This window comes from Fukomys damarensis, unplaced genomic scaffold, assembly GCF_012274545.1.
Source record: "Fukomys damarensis isolate Sample0158 unplaced genomic scaffold, DMR_v1.0_HiC HiC_scaffold_24, whole genome shotgun sequence".
Lineage (NCBI taxonomy): Eukaryota > Metazoa > Chordata > Mammalia > Rodentia > Bathyergidae > Fukomys > Fukomys damarensis.
Window position 1 is genome coordinate 51,888,948 of NW_022900936.1, and position 17,208 is coordinate 51,906,155.

General features: G+C 36.5%; 1 protein-coding gene across 13 annotated transcripts in view; it reads left to right on the top strand.

The window, feature by feature from the left end:
• Bbx (BBX high mobility group box domain containing) overlaps positions 1–17,208 on the top strand; it is a 263,754-nt gene that overhangs the window by 154,446 nt on the left and 92,100 nt on the right. For 12 of the 13 annotated variants that reach the window (XM_033768113.1, XM_010630160.3, XM_033768116.1 and 9 more), the window contains one exon: positions 14,564–14,734. In XM_033768113.1, the coding sequence (XP_033624004.1) occupies positions 14,573–14,734 (162 nt within the window). In that variant the 5' untranslated portion in view covers positions 14,564–14,572. Of the gene's footprint in view, positions 1–14,162; positions 14,296–14,563; positions 14,735–17,208 lie in introns of those variants that run through there. The other variant, XM_010630169.3, reaches the window with a different exon arrangement.

Consider the following 17,208-nt stretch of genomic DNA (forward strand, 5'->3'; position numbering starts at 1 on the left):
ACTTTTCCTCCTAAAGTAAATTATTGTTTAAAAAATCAAGTCATTGTCACAATTAGAGGGGAAAAAGTGCCTGTATTTGGGGTTTAAAATCCAGAGCACTTAGGCTGTGTCCTTAGTAGGAACACTTAGTAACATTGGAAGGATTATGTAAATGTCTCTGAGGCCCCTCTTGCTAAACTGTAAAATAGGCATAATACCCACTTCACAGAATTTTTAATATGATACACGTAACTATGTGCAGTAAGGACTTTATCAGTTGTACAGGCCTGTATAATGGGAAAGTAACAAGTAACCCTGAAGATTTTATCAGCAGTACTGATTTTTTTTATATTAGAACATGTGGAACTTAATGAAATGTAACCAAATTCTGCATTCTAAAGTACTTTGTTAAAAGTAAAGAATGGAATTTCTTAGATATGTCAGAAGATTCTAATCCACTTTTCAAAAAGAAAGAGGTAACTAGGAAGAAAGGGGCTAAAGGTGTAGGGATAGTGAGAAGGGTAGGGGAAAGGTAATAAGGGAAAAGAAAAAAACATAAAAAAATGGAAATAAAGTGTTTGTAAAGGGGGGGGGTGAAGGGAGGGCAGGGACAAGGGGGAAAAATGAGAACCAAGACCTGTCATGTAAAGGTACAAGATCCCAATAATGAATGTAACTGTACTGTATACGTAAAATATACCAATAAACTCAATGAGGATAGAAAAAGAGGTAAAAGAGTGTGAGCTCACTGGTAGCACCATAGTCCTGCTGTTGGTTACATATTCTGCTGTTAACATTTGTGGCCTTGATTATGGCCTTGAGAAATCAGTGTCTTGAGTGAGAGCACACCCTCCTCTGGTCTCCTGGACATAATGCCATCAGGGAAACATGGAAAGGCTTGGTTAAACACTCCTTAAAACGTATTGTAGAGATGCCGGGTAGAAACGAACTGAATTAATGAGAAATGGTCTTAGTACAATTAAGAATCTTGCTTAGGAGAAGAATGGTATTAAATTTGAAAAGTCCTGGTTTAGCTCAATACATGGATGATTGCTTCCCCTAAAATTAGTTAACACCACACCTTGATGTAGAAGAGAGCCACTTAAGAGCTTTTCCCAGATTTATATGGTTTATTGTTGTTTTTAGAGGAGCTTTGTATTAGAAAGCATTACTTTTATATTTGAATAGGATGCTAGAAGATAAAAATTTTGCCAGCAGAGGGAGCAAATTTATGTAAATTGGACCATAAGAAAAATATGTATACCAAAATGCCAGTAAAACTGTATCTTAGAGTTTTGCAATATTCTAAAACCATGCATTGAGAGAAAAACAAAAATAATAAATTTTAGGAATTTGTGGCTATTTATAGTCTCGCTTTGGTTTTTTTTTTTTTTTTTGGTATCAGGGATTGAACTGAGGTCCTTGAGCTTGTGAGGCAGGTGGCAGAACTACTGAGCTAAATTCCTGGCCCTCACTTTGGTAGTTTTTTTAGAAGGCAAGCAAATCCTAAACAAGAAAAAAAAAATGTTTTGATTGATTCTATATGAAGTATCTCTTAAACAAATGGCATACATTTAATAAATTCAATAAATTAAAACAAACTTATGGTAGTTGGCCCTGGAGTGTGAGCACATTCATTGAGCCCAAATACCTGAAAGGAATGTAACACCTGAAAGATATATAAAAGGAATTGTTAATGAACAGGACACTGTTAAGACTGTAAATCATGAATAAGCACTTACATAGTCATTTATATTGAATACACATTGTGTAATATATGTTGAAATTGAAATATAGTTAAGGAAAAAGTTTTCACACTAGGTATGAATCAAGTATAAAACAAATGCTTTTCTGCTTAGCTCTAGTTAAAATATAAAGGAATCATAGTGTCCTTTGCATGCTAATTTCCTTAGTAAATGTATAGGCCAATATAAAATTGTTAAACTCTTGTATTTCAAGCATTACTTAAAAAGAAAATACCTACATGCTATACTCCAGGCAATATTCTAAGCATTTGGTAACAAAGATAAGCAACTTTTACCTTCATATAATTTGAAATCTGGTAAAAGATGAGTGAATTCTAATGTGTCAGCATTTAAAGCTGGTGAGTATTGCAAAAACTTAAGATAAACTTCTTTAATAAAAACTGTACCACTAAAAAGAGAAATAATAATTCTTTTTTACATTTGGAAAAAATGTGTTTTGCAACTGTTAAGGCTAAGAAGTTTTGCTTTATAAAATGAAATAAATTTAGCTGTAAATTATTTGCCATTTCTTTAAGGAACAATAGTTTAGGAAAAACATTCCAGTTGTTGATAAACTCAAATGTTCTATTTTTCTTTTTAAATTATAATTGGAGATCAGGATAATGAGAAAACAGATTTTTCAAGTTACTTTTGAACTTGAAAAATAATAACTGTCATGTAAAAGAAAAAAGATTCTTTTAAACATTGACCACTTTAGATGAAACTTAATATAACTGCTTTTTGAAAAATAAGCATAATCACTTTCCCCAGTACTAAAGATTAAATCCAGGATCTTTTCACTGAGCTGTATCTTCAGCTCTCCATTTGTTATTTTGAAACAGGATCTCACCAAGTTGTTCTAAGTGGCCTCAAAACTTTCATCCTCCTGCCTCAGCCTCCTAAGTAGCTGGGGTTGCAAGAATATGCCACTGCACCTGCCAGGTTATCATCACACTTAAAATTTGAAAGGTTACATGTAAGCCAGAATACAGAAGAGTAAATAATCAGTGTTCAGTGATGAGTATGGGAGAAGAGGTGGATAATTATTTCTCTTATGACATCAAAATTATTCATTAAGAATCATTCCATCTTGTCAAACCTGTTGCATTTTCGGTAGTTTGAGTAGATGATGGAAATTTCTGAAGAAAGCAGTACATGATGAGGTTGGATTAGTAAAGAAGTGAAGGTAAATGAAAAGAAAGAATAAGAGCTATGGGAATAGACTGCAGGGAACAGTCTAGCAACTCATTCATTTGGTAAATGCTTTCGTGCAGTATGCCTGGTTCTGTCGCTGCATACCTGGAGACACCAGGGTGAATATGTGCAAGCCCTTGTTGCCTGTTACAGTGCAAGTGTGTGATGTAAAAAATGAAGCAGACCGTTCTGTAAGTGTAGGATGCTGGGGAGACAGATAAGGAAGCATCTTGGGGTGAGATCCAAGTTAAACCCTAAAGCAAGGATGGAAAGAATAGTAGGGCATATGTTAAGAGGCCAGAGTGCATAACAAGTTCCAGGTAATAGCATGTGGCTCTCAGTGGGTAGACCTTTGAGAGTGAGAACTGAGTAAAGAAATATCAACTGTAAGAAAAGCTGGGAATCAGTCAAGAAGAGTCTCTTGGATGTTATGTAAAGGAAGAAGTTTAAATTTAAACTTTTTTTTTTAAATATATTGAGGGATTATTAAGGAGGTTCCATGGTGGTACATGAGTAGCTAGTCCCAGCTACTCTGGAAGCTGAAGTAAGAATATCACAAGTTCCAGGTCTTGGCAACATAAGCAGACACCGTCTTGAAATAAAGCAAAATGAAAAGAAAAGGGTTATAGTGTAGCTCAGTGCTCCTTGGTTACAATTTTCAGACAGACAGAGACACACACACACACACATAAACACAGTCCTATATAGAAGAGCATTTATAGTGTGGATAATTGACATCAGCAGAGCAATGGCTAAGAAGAAAAGATTGCTGAGCCAGTGTAGAAGGCTTGGAAAGCAGTGGAACATCTGTAAGAAGTACACTGGTCACACCTTGGTATTAGGTGTTGGAGCCAGCAGGCAGTTGCAATGATTTGAGTTTGTGGAGAGAAAACAGAAAAAGTTGCATATTTTTTCAAATGTGTCAACATTCTTCCTGAATATTCATGTGAAGGTAAGAAATATCTATTTCCTGTTCACTGGCTCTGGCCTAACTCTCCATGGATATGGTAGAATCTGAGGCCTGGTCCAGTTGTGGCATTTTCTCTGAGAGTCTAGGAGGCAAAGAAATGTGTGAATCCTAGTGAATTGTAGAATTCAGAACCTGTGAGATTCATCTAAAACAAGGTATATACATGCTCTCTAAGAAATTAATACTGAAGCTTAGAATCGAAATTAGGAACCATGTTAATAAAGTACAAGGTGGGAACTATGAACAAATAATAGTAGCAGACAGGCCAATTCTTGGGTTCTAGCTGCATGGCTTGGGATTGGTCAGTTTCCTGGTCTGACGTCTGCAGAACCAGTTCATGCACACAGAGAGGACTGGCCAAAGCAGGCTAGGAATCACAGTAGGCATTACACTTTATACAGTGTTTAGACTAAAGGAGAGGATATTGGTGTAGAAGGAACTGTTGGCAATTTATCAAAGAAACTGAAAGATTAGTGGTTGAGGGTAGCAAAAAAAGGAAGCGTCACATCACTCATTGAGGATGGGAGGAGGAACAGACCTTGAATCTGTCTTTGAGAAAAATGGAAGTAAAAAAGAAGTTTTTAAATTGGTATAGAAGTAAGAATTTAGGAGGCTCGGGAAGGCTAACACTACTGGTTCATAAGGTCACGGAACTGGTTCTTTTTAGGACAGCTTAGATTGTTGTGTGAGGGACAGTACTGAAGCTCAGGCTGTGGTCCAAAGACCTTGATGTAATCTTGGTCCCATGGCTGCTGGCAGAATGACCTTAGGTGTGTTGCTGCAGCTCCATCATTCTAAATTACCTTGTGCTTAAGATATGGTCATCAGAGTGCTTTTTTCCAAGTCTTGTATTGAGGATTAAAGAAATTAATGCATGTAAAGTATTTAATAACAACTGTTCAATAACATTTGTTGTTATTTATTATGAAGTAATATAGTCAAGAACCAGACTTTTTAAAACCAGGTCTCCCGTATTCAAAAATTTGCTACACTAATTATGCACTAGTGGTGTAATTTATAACCATCATTCACAGGCAACCAAGTAATCAGTAAATATGTATTCAACTGCATTGACAATAAATGAGATTCTATGAGCTCACCCTCTCATATTGTCACTTCTTGTCATTGTGATATTTATGTCCCATCCACATGTCAAATGCATGTCGTAAAATCCTTAACTTTTAAACTAAAAAGTGCAAAGTATGTGCAATCTATGTCTCAGTTTTCTATCTGTAAAAAGAGGCTAACAATAGTGCCTATCTCTTAGACTTGTGAGTTAAAAGTTAAGCATAAGCCCCTAGTGTTTGACACATAAGAAGCATCATATTTGATTAGCTATCATTATCAGTGATAGCCTTACTTATCATTAGTAAGAATTTAGAGAAACGATTTAGAAAATGTTCAAATGAAAAGGAGGACAAAGGAAGGGGGAGGGAGGAAGGAAAGAAGGGACAAGAAAAACATAAAAATAGAAGGAAAAATGGAAATGAAGCTTTTGCATATAGGGAGGGGGGAGGGTGTTTGAGGGAGGTGGGATGGGGAAAAAGAAGAGGCAGGATATATCATGTACAGATGCAAATTCCCTATGATAAGTGTTATTGTTTTATATATATCTAAAATGTACCAATAAATGTTTTGCTAAAAAATTTATAATGAACATTGTGAGATTGGTATATGACTGAACAAGACAAGTAAAACAGATTGCTAACAAGCACTGAATACCAACCTGAAATGGAAATATTTAGGTTATATATCAGACCACAAGAGCATCCAGAAACTTAAGGACTGACCTAAAGAAGTAGAGTTGGTGCTAATTAGCAGGTCATTTATCAGAGAAAGAGAGGGCCATTGAGCTGAAGGGGTAGCATGGTACAGTTTAAGAGAATGATGACAGTTATTGACAAATAACCAGAGAAGGGAACCAAGCTACTGGAATGTGTTTTCAGATTAGTATTAGCAGCTCCGTGGAAGTGACTTTGTTATTGTACTTATTACATTGCCTTGTCGACTTGTTTCTTTTCTTTCTACCCTCTCTTCCAAAACAGCCCTTCTAGGCTTATTTTCCTTTTCTGCATATTTTCCTTTCAAACCTTGAGTCTCCTCTGCCTTCTTGCATAACAAAAAAGCATCATAAAATAAAAAGGCAGACAAGTATTGTTCCTGGGCTTACTTTGTAGGTACTCATTCAGCATCTACTCCCTGTCTTCTCAGAAATCTTTGCTCTATTAGACCCCACCCCAAGAAAACAGCTAGTGCATTCAATTACCCTGAAAGATCTCTGTTAAGAGGAATGCACATGAAATCGTAATACACACAGTATCCAGGAAACTAGTAATTGTCATACAGTTAGTTGTCAAAAATATAGCACAGCCATTAGGTGTTGTAGTTGGTTAGAAACGTGAGCAAGAAGAAAAGCAGCATGAGCTGGGGCAAATACAGCATGTTAGAAATTGGGATTCAGAAAGGCCTTGAATAGAGATGAAAATGGGAGTAAGGGCCGTGGTATGCAAGAAAGGGAGAGCAGAGAAAGGACAGTGTGGGGAACAAGGCAGATACCAGCCTGGCAGGAGAGCAGGGGTAGGGGACACTTAGCTTCCATGGTATGGAGCCCATCATGTGATCAGTGTGCGTATGTATTCAGTGAAGGAATGATAAAAGAAGAGGTGACTCTTAGGAGCTTCATTTCTTCGACTTTCATCTTCTTGTTAACGAAATAAAATTATGCCCTAGCTTGGTAATAAATCCATGTCATAAAAACCTTAGTTAATTTATAAACTAAAAGGGGAAAATACTTTTTTGCTAGGCCTGTTGAGGAGTAGGAATTTGTTGACATTTGATTAAGAATGTAAACACATTTATAAAATTACAGAAAAAGAGGAGGTTGCATTTTTAGGGGATAGAGTGGGGACTATATCCTAGCCTGTTACTGAACTCTCTGTAAATAGCTTTTCCTCCCTAAATTACCTCTTTTGGTGCCTTATTTCAATCAAGATAGCTGCTGTCTCTCTCTGTAGCTTAGAGCAGCATTTTACTTTGAGGACCATGTTAAGCTGTCTCAAGGCTAAATGTCATGCAGCTCGAGTATTAAGAGATCTTAAAATATATATTCCTTCATGAGGTATGAAGGAAAGACCACAAGTGCCAGACTGCTAAGCCCATCTTTGAAGAGTTAGGTGCCTTATTTGTGTTCATGAAGAGCACATAGGTAACATCTTGACAGTTTATGTTTCAACTTGAAGAGCTACTTAGTGCTTTTCATTGAGAGCATATTTCAAAGCACTATTTGTATGGTGACTGAATTGCTTCTAAAATGAGAATATTATTTTATTGGATGAGTTTTTTTTTGTTTAACACATCTACAATTTATAGCTGTCATTAGAATTACAATAAATAATAATAATTAGCTCTTGTAGGGTTTTTATCACCAAAGAGTTTTCATCTAATTGTTTCCTGGAATCACCAGAGATGTATGTTTACCTTTCTGTCACAAATCCCTACATGTGTTGCCTATGAGCCCCTCGGAGCTCCCTTTCAGTATTTCCGTGGCCCATAAGCAGCTTCTACAGGAAATGCTTAGAGCTGACAAATGGAAAGGCTTTATGTTAGGGCTTCTTTTCCTCCAGAAGCATTTGTGTTCTTGATTTAGGCTTCCTGGCTCCATCCTAGCCATGCCACTTGCTAACTGTGTAACCCTGGGCAAGTTACTTAACTTTCCATCTTCAACTTGGATTTGTGTAGGTATGCCTCAAAGGACTCCTGTGAGGATTAAGTGAGATGATGAATATCACTTATGTAGCAATTAAATGTTGTGATTAAATTTGAGTATTTAATAAAAGTTGTATATTATTTAAAAATCATTAGGAGCTTGTCATTCTGGAAAGTTGTATGTGGTCAAGTGTTAATGAGGAAATTATCAGCTATTAATACTTTTTTGAGGACTGCTTTGTACCAGGCTCTGGACTAGACACTGGGACAGAAAAGGAAACGATAGCATTTGCCTTCCTGAAAGTCACAACCTTGGGCAGTGTGCGGGGGAGAGGGGCAAAATACTCTCATAAGTATTTGACCTGACATGGTCAAGTACAATAGTCCTTCCTTATCCCTGGGGAATATGTTACCGAGCTTATATATAGTGTATTTTCTTCTGAGACATACATGCATATATACATACAAATGAGAAAATTTAATCTATAAATTAGTCATAGTAAGAGATGAATAATAAAACTGAATAATTATTTAAAATATATAATTATGAAAGTAATGAGTGTTTTAAAACACTGTTAAAAGTTTTTTTAAGGGGCTGGGGATTTAGCTCAGCGGTTCGGTGGCCTGCCTTGCAAGCACAAGGACCTGAGTTCAATCCCCGGTACCAGAAAAAAAAAAAAAAAAAGTTTTTTTAGATGCACTAGAAATGCACCAAAAGGTGCATCTGAAGATGCAGCAGTTTCCTCATTGTCAGATGCAGCTTCTTCAGTAATTTTTACATTGTTCCGTTCAAACTTCTTCCTGAACCTCTGTAATCACCCTTTGTTTGATGTCACTTTGCTTCAGGGTTTTCCTTGCTGAAGTTTTGTGTAGGCTCAGTACTTTATGGTACAACAAGTGACCATCATTTGGAATGTGTTTCCTGTTCATATCCTTAATGCATTTTCTGTCTTAACTAAGTACTTATACAGTGCAGCTGTAACTTGTGGTTTGACATGCAACAGCAAAACTTGTGTGAATTTCTTTTATCATCAGAATTTCATGGTCAGATTTGTTGTTAGCATAGATCCTAGTTACCTCTGTGTATGATTTTTTAAATCCTTATTAAGTTGAAATATTTCACCTTTTCACTTACAGGAAACCTTTTATGCTCTCTTTGGCACATACTTGAATTACCACCATTACTGGTCTTGGGCTTTGTGTAGCCACTAATACTGAAATAAGTATTACTTGAGCACAGGCACTGCGGTACTGAGACTATCTGATGACTGAGATAGCTACAGTGATAAATAGGCAGGTAGTGTATACAATGTGGAATGAATAGAAAAGGAATGATGGAACAGAATAACATGAAATTCCATCATACATGTGACTTAAAATTTAAGAATTATTTCTGGAATTTTCCAAACAGTGTTTTTAGACTGTAATTGACCGTGACTATCTAAAAGCACAGAAAAGAAGAAACTGCTGTAAAACCAAAGCTTAGAACAAAGAGTGGCAGACTTTGGTTCAGTGTGTACACAGAAGGCATTGGAGAGGAAGGAATAGTTGACCTGTGCTTTCAACCTGCAACTACTTTGACAGAACCCAGAGTTTCTTTTTGTTCATTTGTTTGTTTTTTGGTACTGGGGATCGAATTCAGTTCCTTGTACTTGCAAGGCAGGCAGTGGCACCACTGAGCTCAATCTGCAGCCCCAGAATCTAGAGTTTTAGTATATGAAGGACAAAGTCCTAGAAGTTGGAGTATTTGCTGGCCTCTGTAACAGAAGGACTCCTTTGAAAGATTGAAAGAAGTTTAGCTCAGTAGTAGTGCTGGAGGTGCCACTTTTTCATCAGTTAGTATGGGCTCTGGAAAAGCTATGAATCTGTGTAGTCCTGGCTAGACCTAAAAGTGTCCTTTCTTACAATTAGAATGGATAGCAGATATTTCATGGACCTTCCTTATCTTCCCTGTTTCATTGAGCCCGAATTTCCATTCCCAGAATTTGAATGGGATTTTGTTGGACATTTAGGAAACAGTCTGTACTCCAAAGTGCTCAGGGTTGCAGAGTTACACTAATATTTTAAAGACAGAGGTGTACTGATAGCCCAAGTTGCAAGATAAGATGATAGAAAGCCTGAGAGAGTCTTATTCACGAAATTTATGGCTATGCCAAGGCATTGTCTTTGATGTATACTACTCAAAGAAAGGGAAAATTATGTCTTTTTCAGTTTTTAAGACTGGAGATTATATTATCTAGGAAGCATTTGGACTACTGGTAAATGGGAAAGTGTGTTTCTTGCAATAGCAGCATCTTAGACTGTGTGCAAGCAAACCTGTACTGCCTATTAAAACCATGCTCCCTCTAAAAAGGATTGTGATTGAAGAAGGGTGGCTGTTGGTAACACTGAGGGAGAATCTGCTATGCACTGTGTTGAGCATTATATATGTTCTCATAATAGAGCTACTGTTCCTTAGTTTTGACACGATGACAGGTCAGAGTGATGAATAACTTCTCAACAAGTAGTGGTGGAAGGAGCATTCTAATCAAGGCCTGTTGAGCTCTGATGTCTTTTTTAAATTTTAAATGTGCTATTTGCTTTGCTGTTTTCTTCTACCATCTTTCTTTAAATTTCTCATGGGAAAGGTCTTAATGAATAGGCTAACTACATTTGAAGAACATAGTTAAATAAAGTTGAAGTTTTGCTTATTTTATCAAGGTGATTGACATTGAATATAGTACAGTGAATATCTATTTAGTGACACCCATCCTGTATAAAAAGGGACACACACTGGTTGCTTTGTTTTCACAAGATAAATGAATATTCAGTGTTTTGAATAGGGGCCTTCATATTATTATTTAAGACTCAGTAGCATAATTTAATATTATTGAGTCTTTCAAGTACAGAATCCATTGATAGTTGAATAAACTAATTTAAATTATCAGTTGTATAGAATGGAAAAATTACCCCTTTTAAATAAAATCGACCACTTGCTTCATTTATTACATATAGACTGTTAGTTTAATTTGTTCTTATTTAAGAAGAAGCCAAACTTTAAAATATATGGGTTTCTTAGTGGCAAAATAATTATAAGATTCATCATTTGTCACTGTCAAAATTAACAAATTTCCCTGCTTCTCATTGTTGATGAATGAGTGTTATAAAACTCTGCTTTCTTTGCCTGTCTTTCCCACTTTCTTTTTTCATCTTTTCATACTTTCTTGCTTTCTGTTGCTTCTGAATTATAATCAGGAACATCATCCCTTCTCCCATATATTCTTTTGCTTTTTTAGCACAGTTCAAAAATAGACCCATGGGATGTTAAAACTACTTAGATCAGAAAACTACAAATTATTGAAGAGTCCAGTTTGCAGATTAAAGTATTTCATGGTCATTAGATTATGCTTTTTTATCATTTTTAGTGATGAAGGAGGAATATCTGAATCTAGGCAATAAGCAAGATGGTGGTTAATTTTGAAGCCATCCAAATGAACAAAACAGGAAGTCATTATCATAGTTTAGCACTGGGATTTGTATGGCTGTTTGAGGCAAGCCACACAGCTAACTGATCATGCTATTCTAGTGTGCCAGAATGCTGCTAAGCATAAAAAGATACTCCTGGATCATAAAGAAAAAGACCTGGCAATAGAGATTGGGTGTGCTCAAATAATTATAATTCAAGGGAAATATGGTAAATGACATTAGCAATACAAAGTCTATCTAGTGTATTTCTGGGAAAGACAGATTAGTTTCTGGAGCATCAGAGAAGATGCTGTAGCCAAAGTGGCAAGTGGACTAGATGGAAAAATTGAGAGCAGGGAATGCAGATTGGGAGGAAATGTGAACTCTATAGCTAGCTGTATATACCAACCATTAATTCAATTCTTCAGATCCTATTGTCTCTTTAAATGTTGAAATTATATATGCAAATGTACATGCAGGGGACCCTCTATATCCAGGTGATCTATACCCTCAGGTTCAACCAGTCTTGGATAGAAACCATTCAGAGAAAAATTGCATCCATGCTGACCATGCACAGATCTTTCCCCTGGCCCCTAAACAATAGAGCATATCAACCATTCACATAGCATTTACATTTTATGAGATGTTACAAGTAATTTTTGAATGATTCAAAGCATATGGAAGGATGCGTAGATATGTCATCATTCTGTTGCTATGATAAAATCCACAGACAATCAAGTTATGAAGAGGAAAGATATATTTTCATTCCTTGTATCAGGTTTCAGTGCATGATTGATTGGCCTGTTGCTTTGGTCCTGTGGCAGTACAGTACATCATGGCACAGAGCCTGTGATAAAAGAAAGTGCTCATTTTGTGGCAGCCAAGAAGTAAAGAAAGAGGAAGGAAAGGCCTGGGGCCCATTATCCCTTTCAAGGACATGCCCCCAACAACCTAACTTCCTTCAACTAGGTCCTACCTGCTAAAGGTTCCCCAGCCTCCCAGCAGTGAATCAGGTGTGGATGAAGGCTTCAACACATGGGCCTTTGGGAGACATTTAAGATCCTCTGAACAGCCAGTTATATTCAAATACTACTTCATTCTATAATGGACCTGGGCATCTTAGGATTTTGGTACCCACAAGGGATTTGAAGTCAAACCCCCCGAAAGGAACAAATTTATGTGAATCCATGTAAATTAAATAGCATAATACATATAAAATTCAATAGCATAATTTAATTTAAAAATCTTGGGGCTAAAAATGTATTTTTCTTTAGGCATTGGCAATCACTTTACCCTCTCCACTTAATAAATGCTGCCTTACAGTTTACCATTGATTTCTTTTACTATTTAAAAATTGTGTGATCTACTAATATATTAGGTCACCAACATGAGTTTAATTACCACCCAAACAGCTTATCCTGAGGTGATTAATAAACCACAGAATAACCATTTTCTCTCCTATGTTTGGAAGCTGGGTTGTGTCTGCCTCGTTTATTTATAGATAGAATGGAAATTATTAAACATTCTGTCAATTTATAAGAAATCTTTGTCCCTTTATTAAAAGCACATCCAGATTACTAGTTCCATTTAGAGTTTTCAGTAACTTCTTATACTCTTGAGGCAGCGTAATTGCTTCAATATTCAGCAGAAGTTTCTTTTTAAAAAAGCTGTAAGAATATGTTTCCTTTGTCCACCTTACCTTTCTTTTTCTCTGGTGTTTATTTTTTTAGGGCTTTTAATAAATTAATGAAGATTTTTATCAAAATGAAGATTGCTTAAGTGATTTTATTAAAACAATGTTTTTTTGATTGAAGCCCTCAATAAAATAAATAGTCTGCATGTCCATCAGTGATGAACTAGTTAAGCTGTGATAAATTTATATTTTGTAATATTTTGTAGTGTTAGTATGAAAATAATATGCAACTAAAAAAACTGAATGAGTTACTAATGTATTTGCATATTTTAAGATATATAATGGCATAGTTCTTCCTAAGATTGGTTAACAGATAGACAAGTAATTAGAGGGAGATGATTATTACAGAAGGAATCAGATTTATACATATGGTTATTTAGTACATACAGTATGAAAGTGGCATTCCAAAGGAAAGGGGGAAAGCTGAATTATTTAAGAAATTATGTTGGTACACCAGCAGTGGTTTGATGTTGAGGAAGAAAGAATAAGCTAGATCCTCAACTCTATCTCAAAATGGGTTCTAGATTAGTCACATATTAAGATGAAGTCTTGTAAGTACAGAAGAAAATATTAGTGATTCTGTTTTTGTATTGTTTTGAAGTAAGGAAGGTATGACTCCTAGTATAGAAACAATTAAGGAAACATTTAGAAGACTTGAGAACTGAATGAATCTTGATGCTATATTTTAATGAATCCTAGCTTTGGTTTTAATATGGTGTTAACAATTTAATAGTATTACTTTGTGGGCATTGGACTAGTGCACACATAGGTTGAACAAAAAGGCCACTATCCAGTGACGTCAGCAGTTGCATTTGTTATTGTCAGTATCTGTTCATTTATCATTTGACTCTGTTGTTTTAATTTTTGCCTAAGCATATATAAATCACAATTTGTATATTTATGTAAACATGAATAAATGAATGAGCAGTAACAAATTAAAAAATGAGAATGCATTGACATGTAGTTACCTCTGGGCTGTGGTCTAGGCATGAAGTAGAGGGCAAACCTCATTTTATGTTACTATCACCTGGATGCTATAAATATCCTTTGATTTTATAATCAAGAATAACTTTTAAGTCATTCAGAAGTAATTTAGAATTTTGGATATCTAAGAGGCTTTGTCAGAATTATAGCATAGTTCTTTCTCAGCTATTTCAGCCAATCACTCATTTTTTTAAAAATCTCCAAAGCAACATTTTTTTTTTACCAGGTTTCTAACTATTGTATAATGGAAAAGCATAAAGGCGCTTTGCTTCGCTTTGTCATACATGGGCACATCCTGCTCTGACCTACAGGGTACTCATGCATTGTGTCCTTGGGGATGGTACATGTTTTGGAAACTGTCTGATTTCAAATCCCAACCATTTTATTCTGAGAAATTACTTATTTTATGTCATGGTATTATAAGCACAGTTTATTTCATAGAATACAAAATTCATGTGAAGTGTTACAGGGAAGTGGGGAATGCCTGAAGGCCTCTGTGAGCCCCCTTGCTCCTTGGGAGACGCCTTTCACTCTTCCTGTGATGGAAAACCAGAAACACTTGCCTGAGTAAATACATTCAGGTGAGGATAACTGATAATCATCCTAAACCTTACTTGGGTTTTGAGTTTTGAAATTTTGGAGTAAAAGGAAGTTTCATAAAAAGCAAATATTATTAGCTCAGTTTATTCTTCAATAAGTGCTCGATTACGTACTTTGGATTCTCACTGAATCTAGTAAATGCCTGAGCTGGTAGATAGTCATTAAAATTATAATCCAATTAAAGTGAAGAGAGCAAAATAAACTAATTTTAATAAAATTTACTTTGCTTTCTCTATTTCTTTATTACAGGGCACAGTAATGAAAGGCAGTAATAGAAATAAAGATCATTCAGCAGAAGGAGAAGGGGCTGGAAAACGACCAAAAAGAAAGTGTCTTCAGTGGCATCCATTGCTAGCAAAGAAACTTCTTGACTTTTCAGAGGAGGAGGAAGAGGAAGACGAAGAGGAAGATATTGATAAAGTAAGTCTTTAACTCATTTAGAAATTTCTAGTATATCTGAGTACACATAATCCTCCAGAAACTCTTGCGAATATGTACAGTATGGAGGATGATTCTAAAAATCTATATTATTTGAATCCTATTTACCTACTTGGTTTATATTTTTACTTGGTTGCTCTTTAATATCTCTATTAACTAATGCCTTGTAAGTAGTAGTGAAATGCAGTAAGATGGGAATGTTTATAAAACTTACTGTGCTCACTCAGCACCTGGCTTCTTCATGTCCAACCCAGCCTGGCCACCATAGGTCATCTGGGAGGTGCTCTCTTGATCTTTCCTACAGTGACCTTCATAGCATCTGGCTGCACTTGTCCCACCAAGCCTCTGTGGTCACTGTGTTCTCCAAGTCCCTTTCTCTGGCCTCATGTGTGAGCGATTGGTGTTTGTTTAGAAAGTCACGCAGAGATGCAGGTAATCAAAGAAATTCACACACCCTTCCAGGTCCTGGCATCACTGGCTTCTTGTCACCACTCAAGTTTTAGAACAAGAAGTACCTCCTCACAGAGACAGAGCCTAATCATTTCCAAGTGTCTCTTTCACCCAACCTGTCCTAAGCCAAAGGATTCCTTCAAAGTACTTACTAGGATTTGCCATGTGTTTAGCTGTGCACTTCTTTATGTCTGTCTTTTCAAACCAGCAGGGGTTTGGCCTTTCTTGTCCGCTCCTCTTTCCTCAGAACCAAATGTGGTACCTGGTATTTGTATTGAATGGGTGCGTGCTGAATGGGAGAATAATTTTGTTCATATTTTGTGTCACTTTACAAATTTTACAAATGTTTTCAACATTTTTTAGGCCTTTAGTACCTATTCAGGCTTTTTTTTTTTTTGGCTTTGGTCAACTCCCTCACCCCATCTCATCTCAGCCAGAATTGTAAACGGTTTTCTTGTTTCTTAGTCATCATCTTTTACTAGAATCAGAGACAAGAAGGGCTGTGAGAAATTACCCCTTCTTGGAGCAGGCGTGGTGGCACATGCCTATAATCCCAGAAGCGGGGAGGCTGAGGCTAGAGGATCACTGTGAGTTTGAAGTCAGTCCCTGAACTACATAGCGAGACCCTGTCTAAAATAAACAGACAAACAAATAAATAAATAACACCCTTTCAGCTTTCTCTACGTACCTATGCATTTGTCTCACTGTAATTTCTCCTCTCCAGTTTCAGAGAAACAAGCATTATTTCTTCTCATCTTAGTTTCTTTTCTGCTGCTATAACAGAATATCACAGACTGGGTAGGTAAATAGTGTGAGTTTATTTAGCTCACAATTCTGGAATTTGGGACCAAGACCAAGGGCATGTCTGGTGAGAGCCTCTAGCTGCATCCTACCACATGGAGAGGATATGTGCATGTGAAACCAAGAAAAATTCAGCTGAACTCCTTTTTTTTCAATGGATATTAAACCCAGGGTCTTCAGTGTGAGCTACATTCTGAGCCCTTTTTTGATGTTTTAAAATTTAATTTTGATTTGTTTTTAATTTCGATACAGGGCCTGGCTAACTCTAAAGTTGCTCAGCCTGCACCAAACTTAGCACCTTCCATCCTCCTGCCTCAGCCTCCCAGGGTACTAAGATTTCAAGTGTATGCCACCACACCTGGGTAAAAATTTTATTAGGAGGCCATTCCAATAATAACTAATCACTTGTGTGATAAATGGCATGAAAGTAGTGCCTTCATGGCCTAATAACATCTTAAAGGCCCTCTTAAAGGGATACAGTATAGTTACATTCATTGTTGGGATCTTGTACCTCTACATGACAGGTCTTGCTTCTCATTTTTTCCCCTTTTCCCTGCCCTCCCTTCACTCCTCCTCCCCTCCCCATTTACAGCCACTTTATTTCCATCTTTTCATTTTCTCACATTTTTTCTTTTCCCTTATTACCCTTCCCCTACCCATCCCACCTTCCCTACACCTTTAGACCTTTTCTTCCCATTTCACAATGTCAGTCATCTCGTTAGGATCTTATGTACTATTACAGTTTATTCACACCAGAGAAACTATTCGGTATTTACACATGTGTGACTTATTTGTTTCACTTAGGAGTATATCCTCAATATGTATCCATTTTCCTATGAATGAATCTAATTTCTTGTTCTTTATGGCTGAGTAGTATTCCATTTTATAGGAAAACCGCATCTTCTTTATCCAGTTTCCAACTGATGGGCAAATGGGCTGTTTCCAAGTTTTAGCTATTACAAACTGTGCTGCTATAAACATAGGTGAGCATACATCACTGTGATATAATTCTTTTAGTTCTTTTGGAAAGATACCCAGCAGAGAGATGGCTGGGTCAAATGGAACCTGTAGTCCCAGCTCTTTGAGGTATCTCCATATTGATTTCCATAGTGGTTGCATCAATCTGTACTCCCACCAACAATGGAGAAGGGTTCCTTTCTCCCCACAACCCCGCCAACATTTGTTATTTTTTGATTTCTTGATAG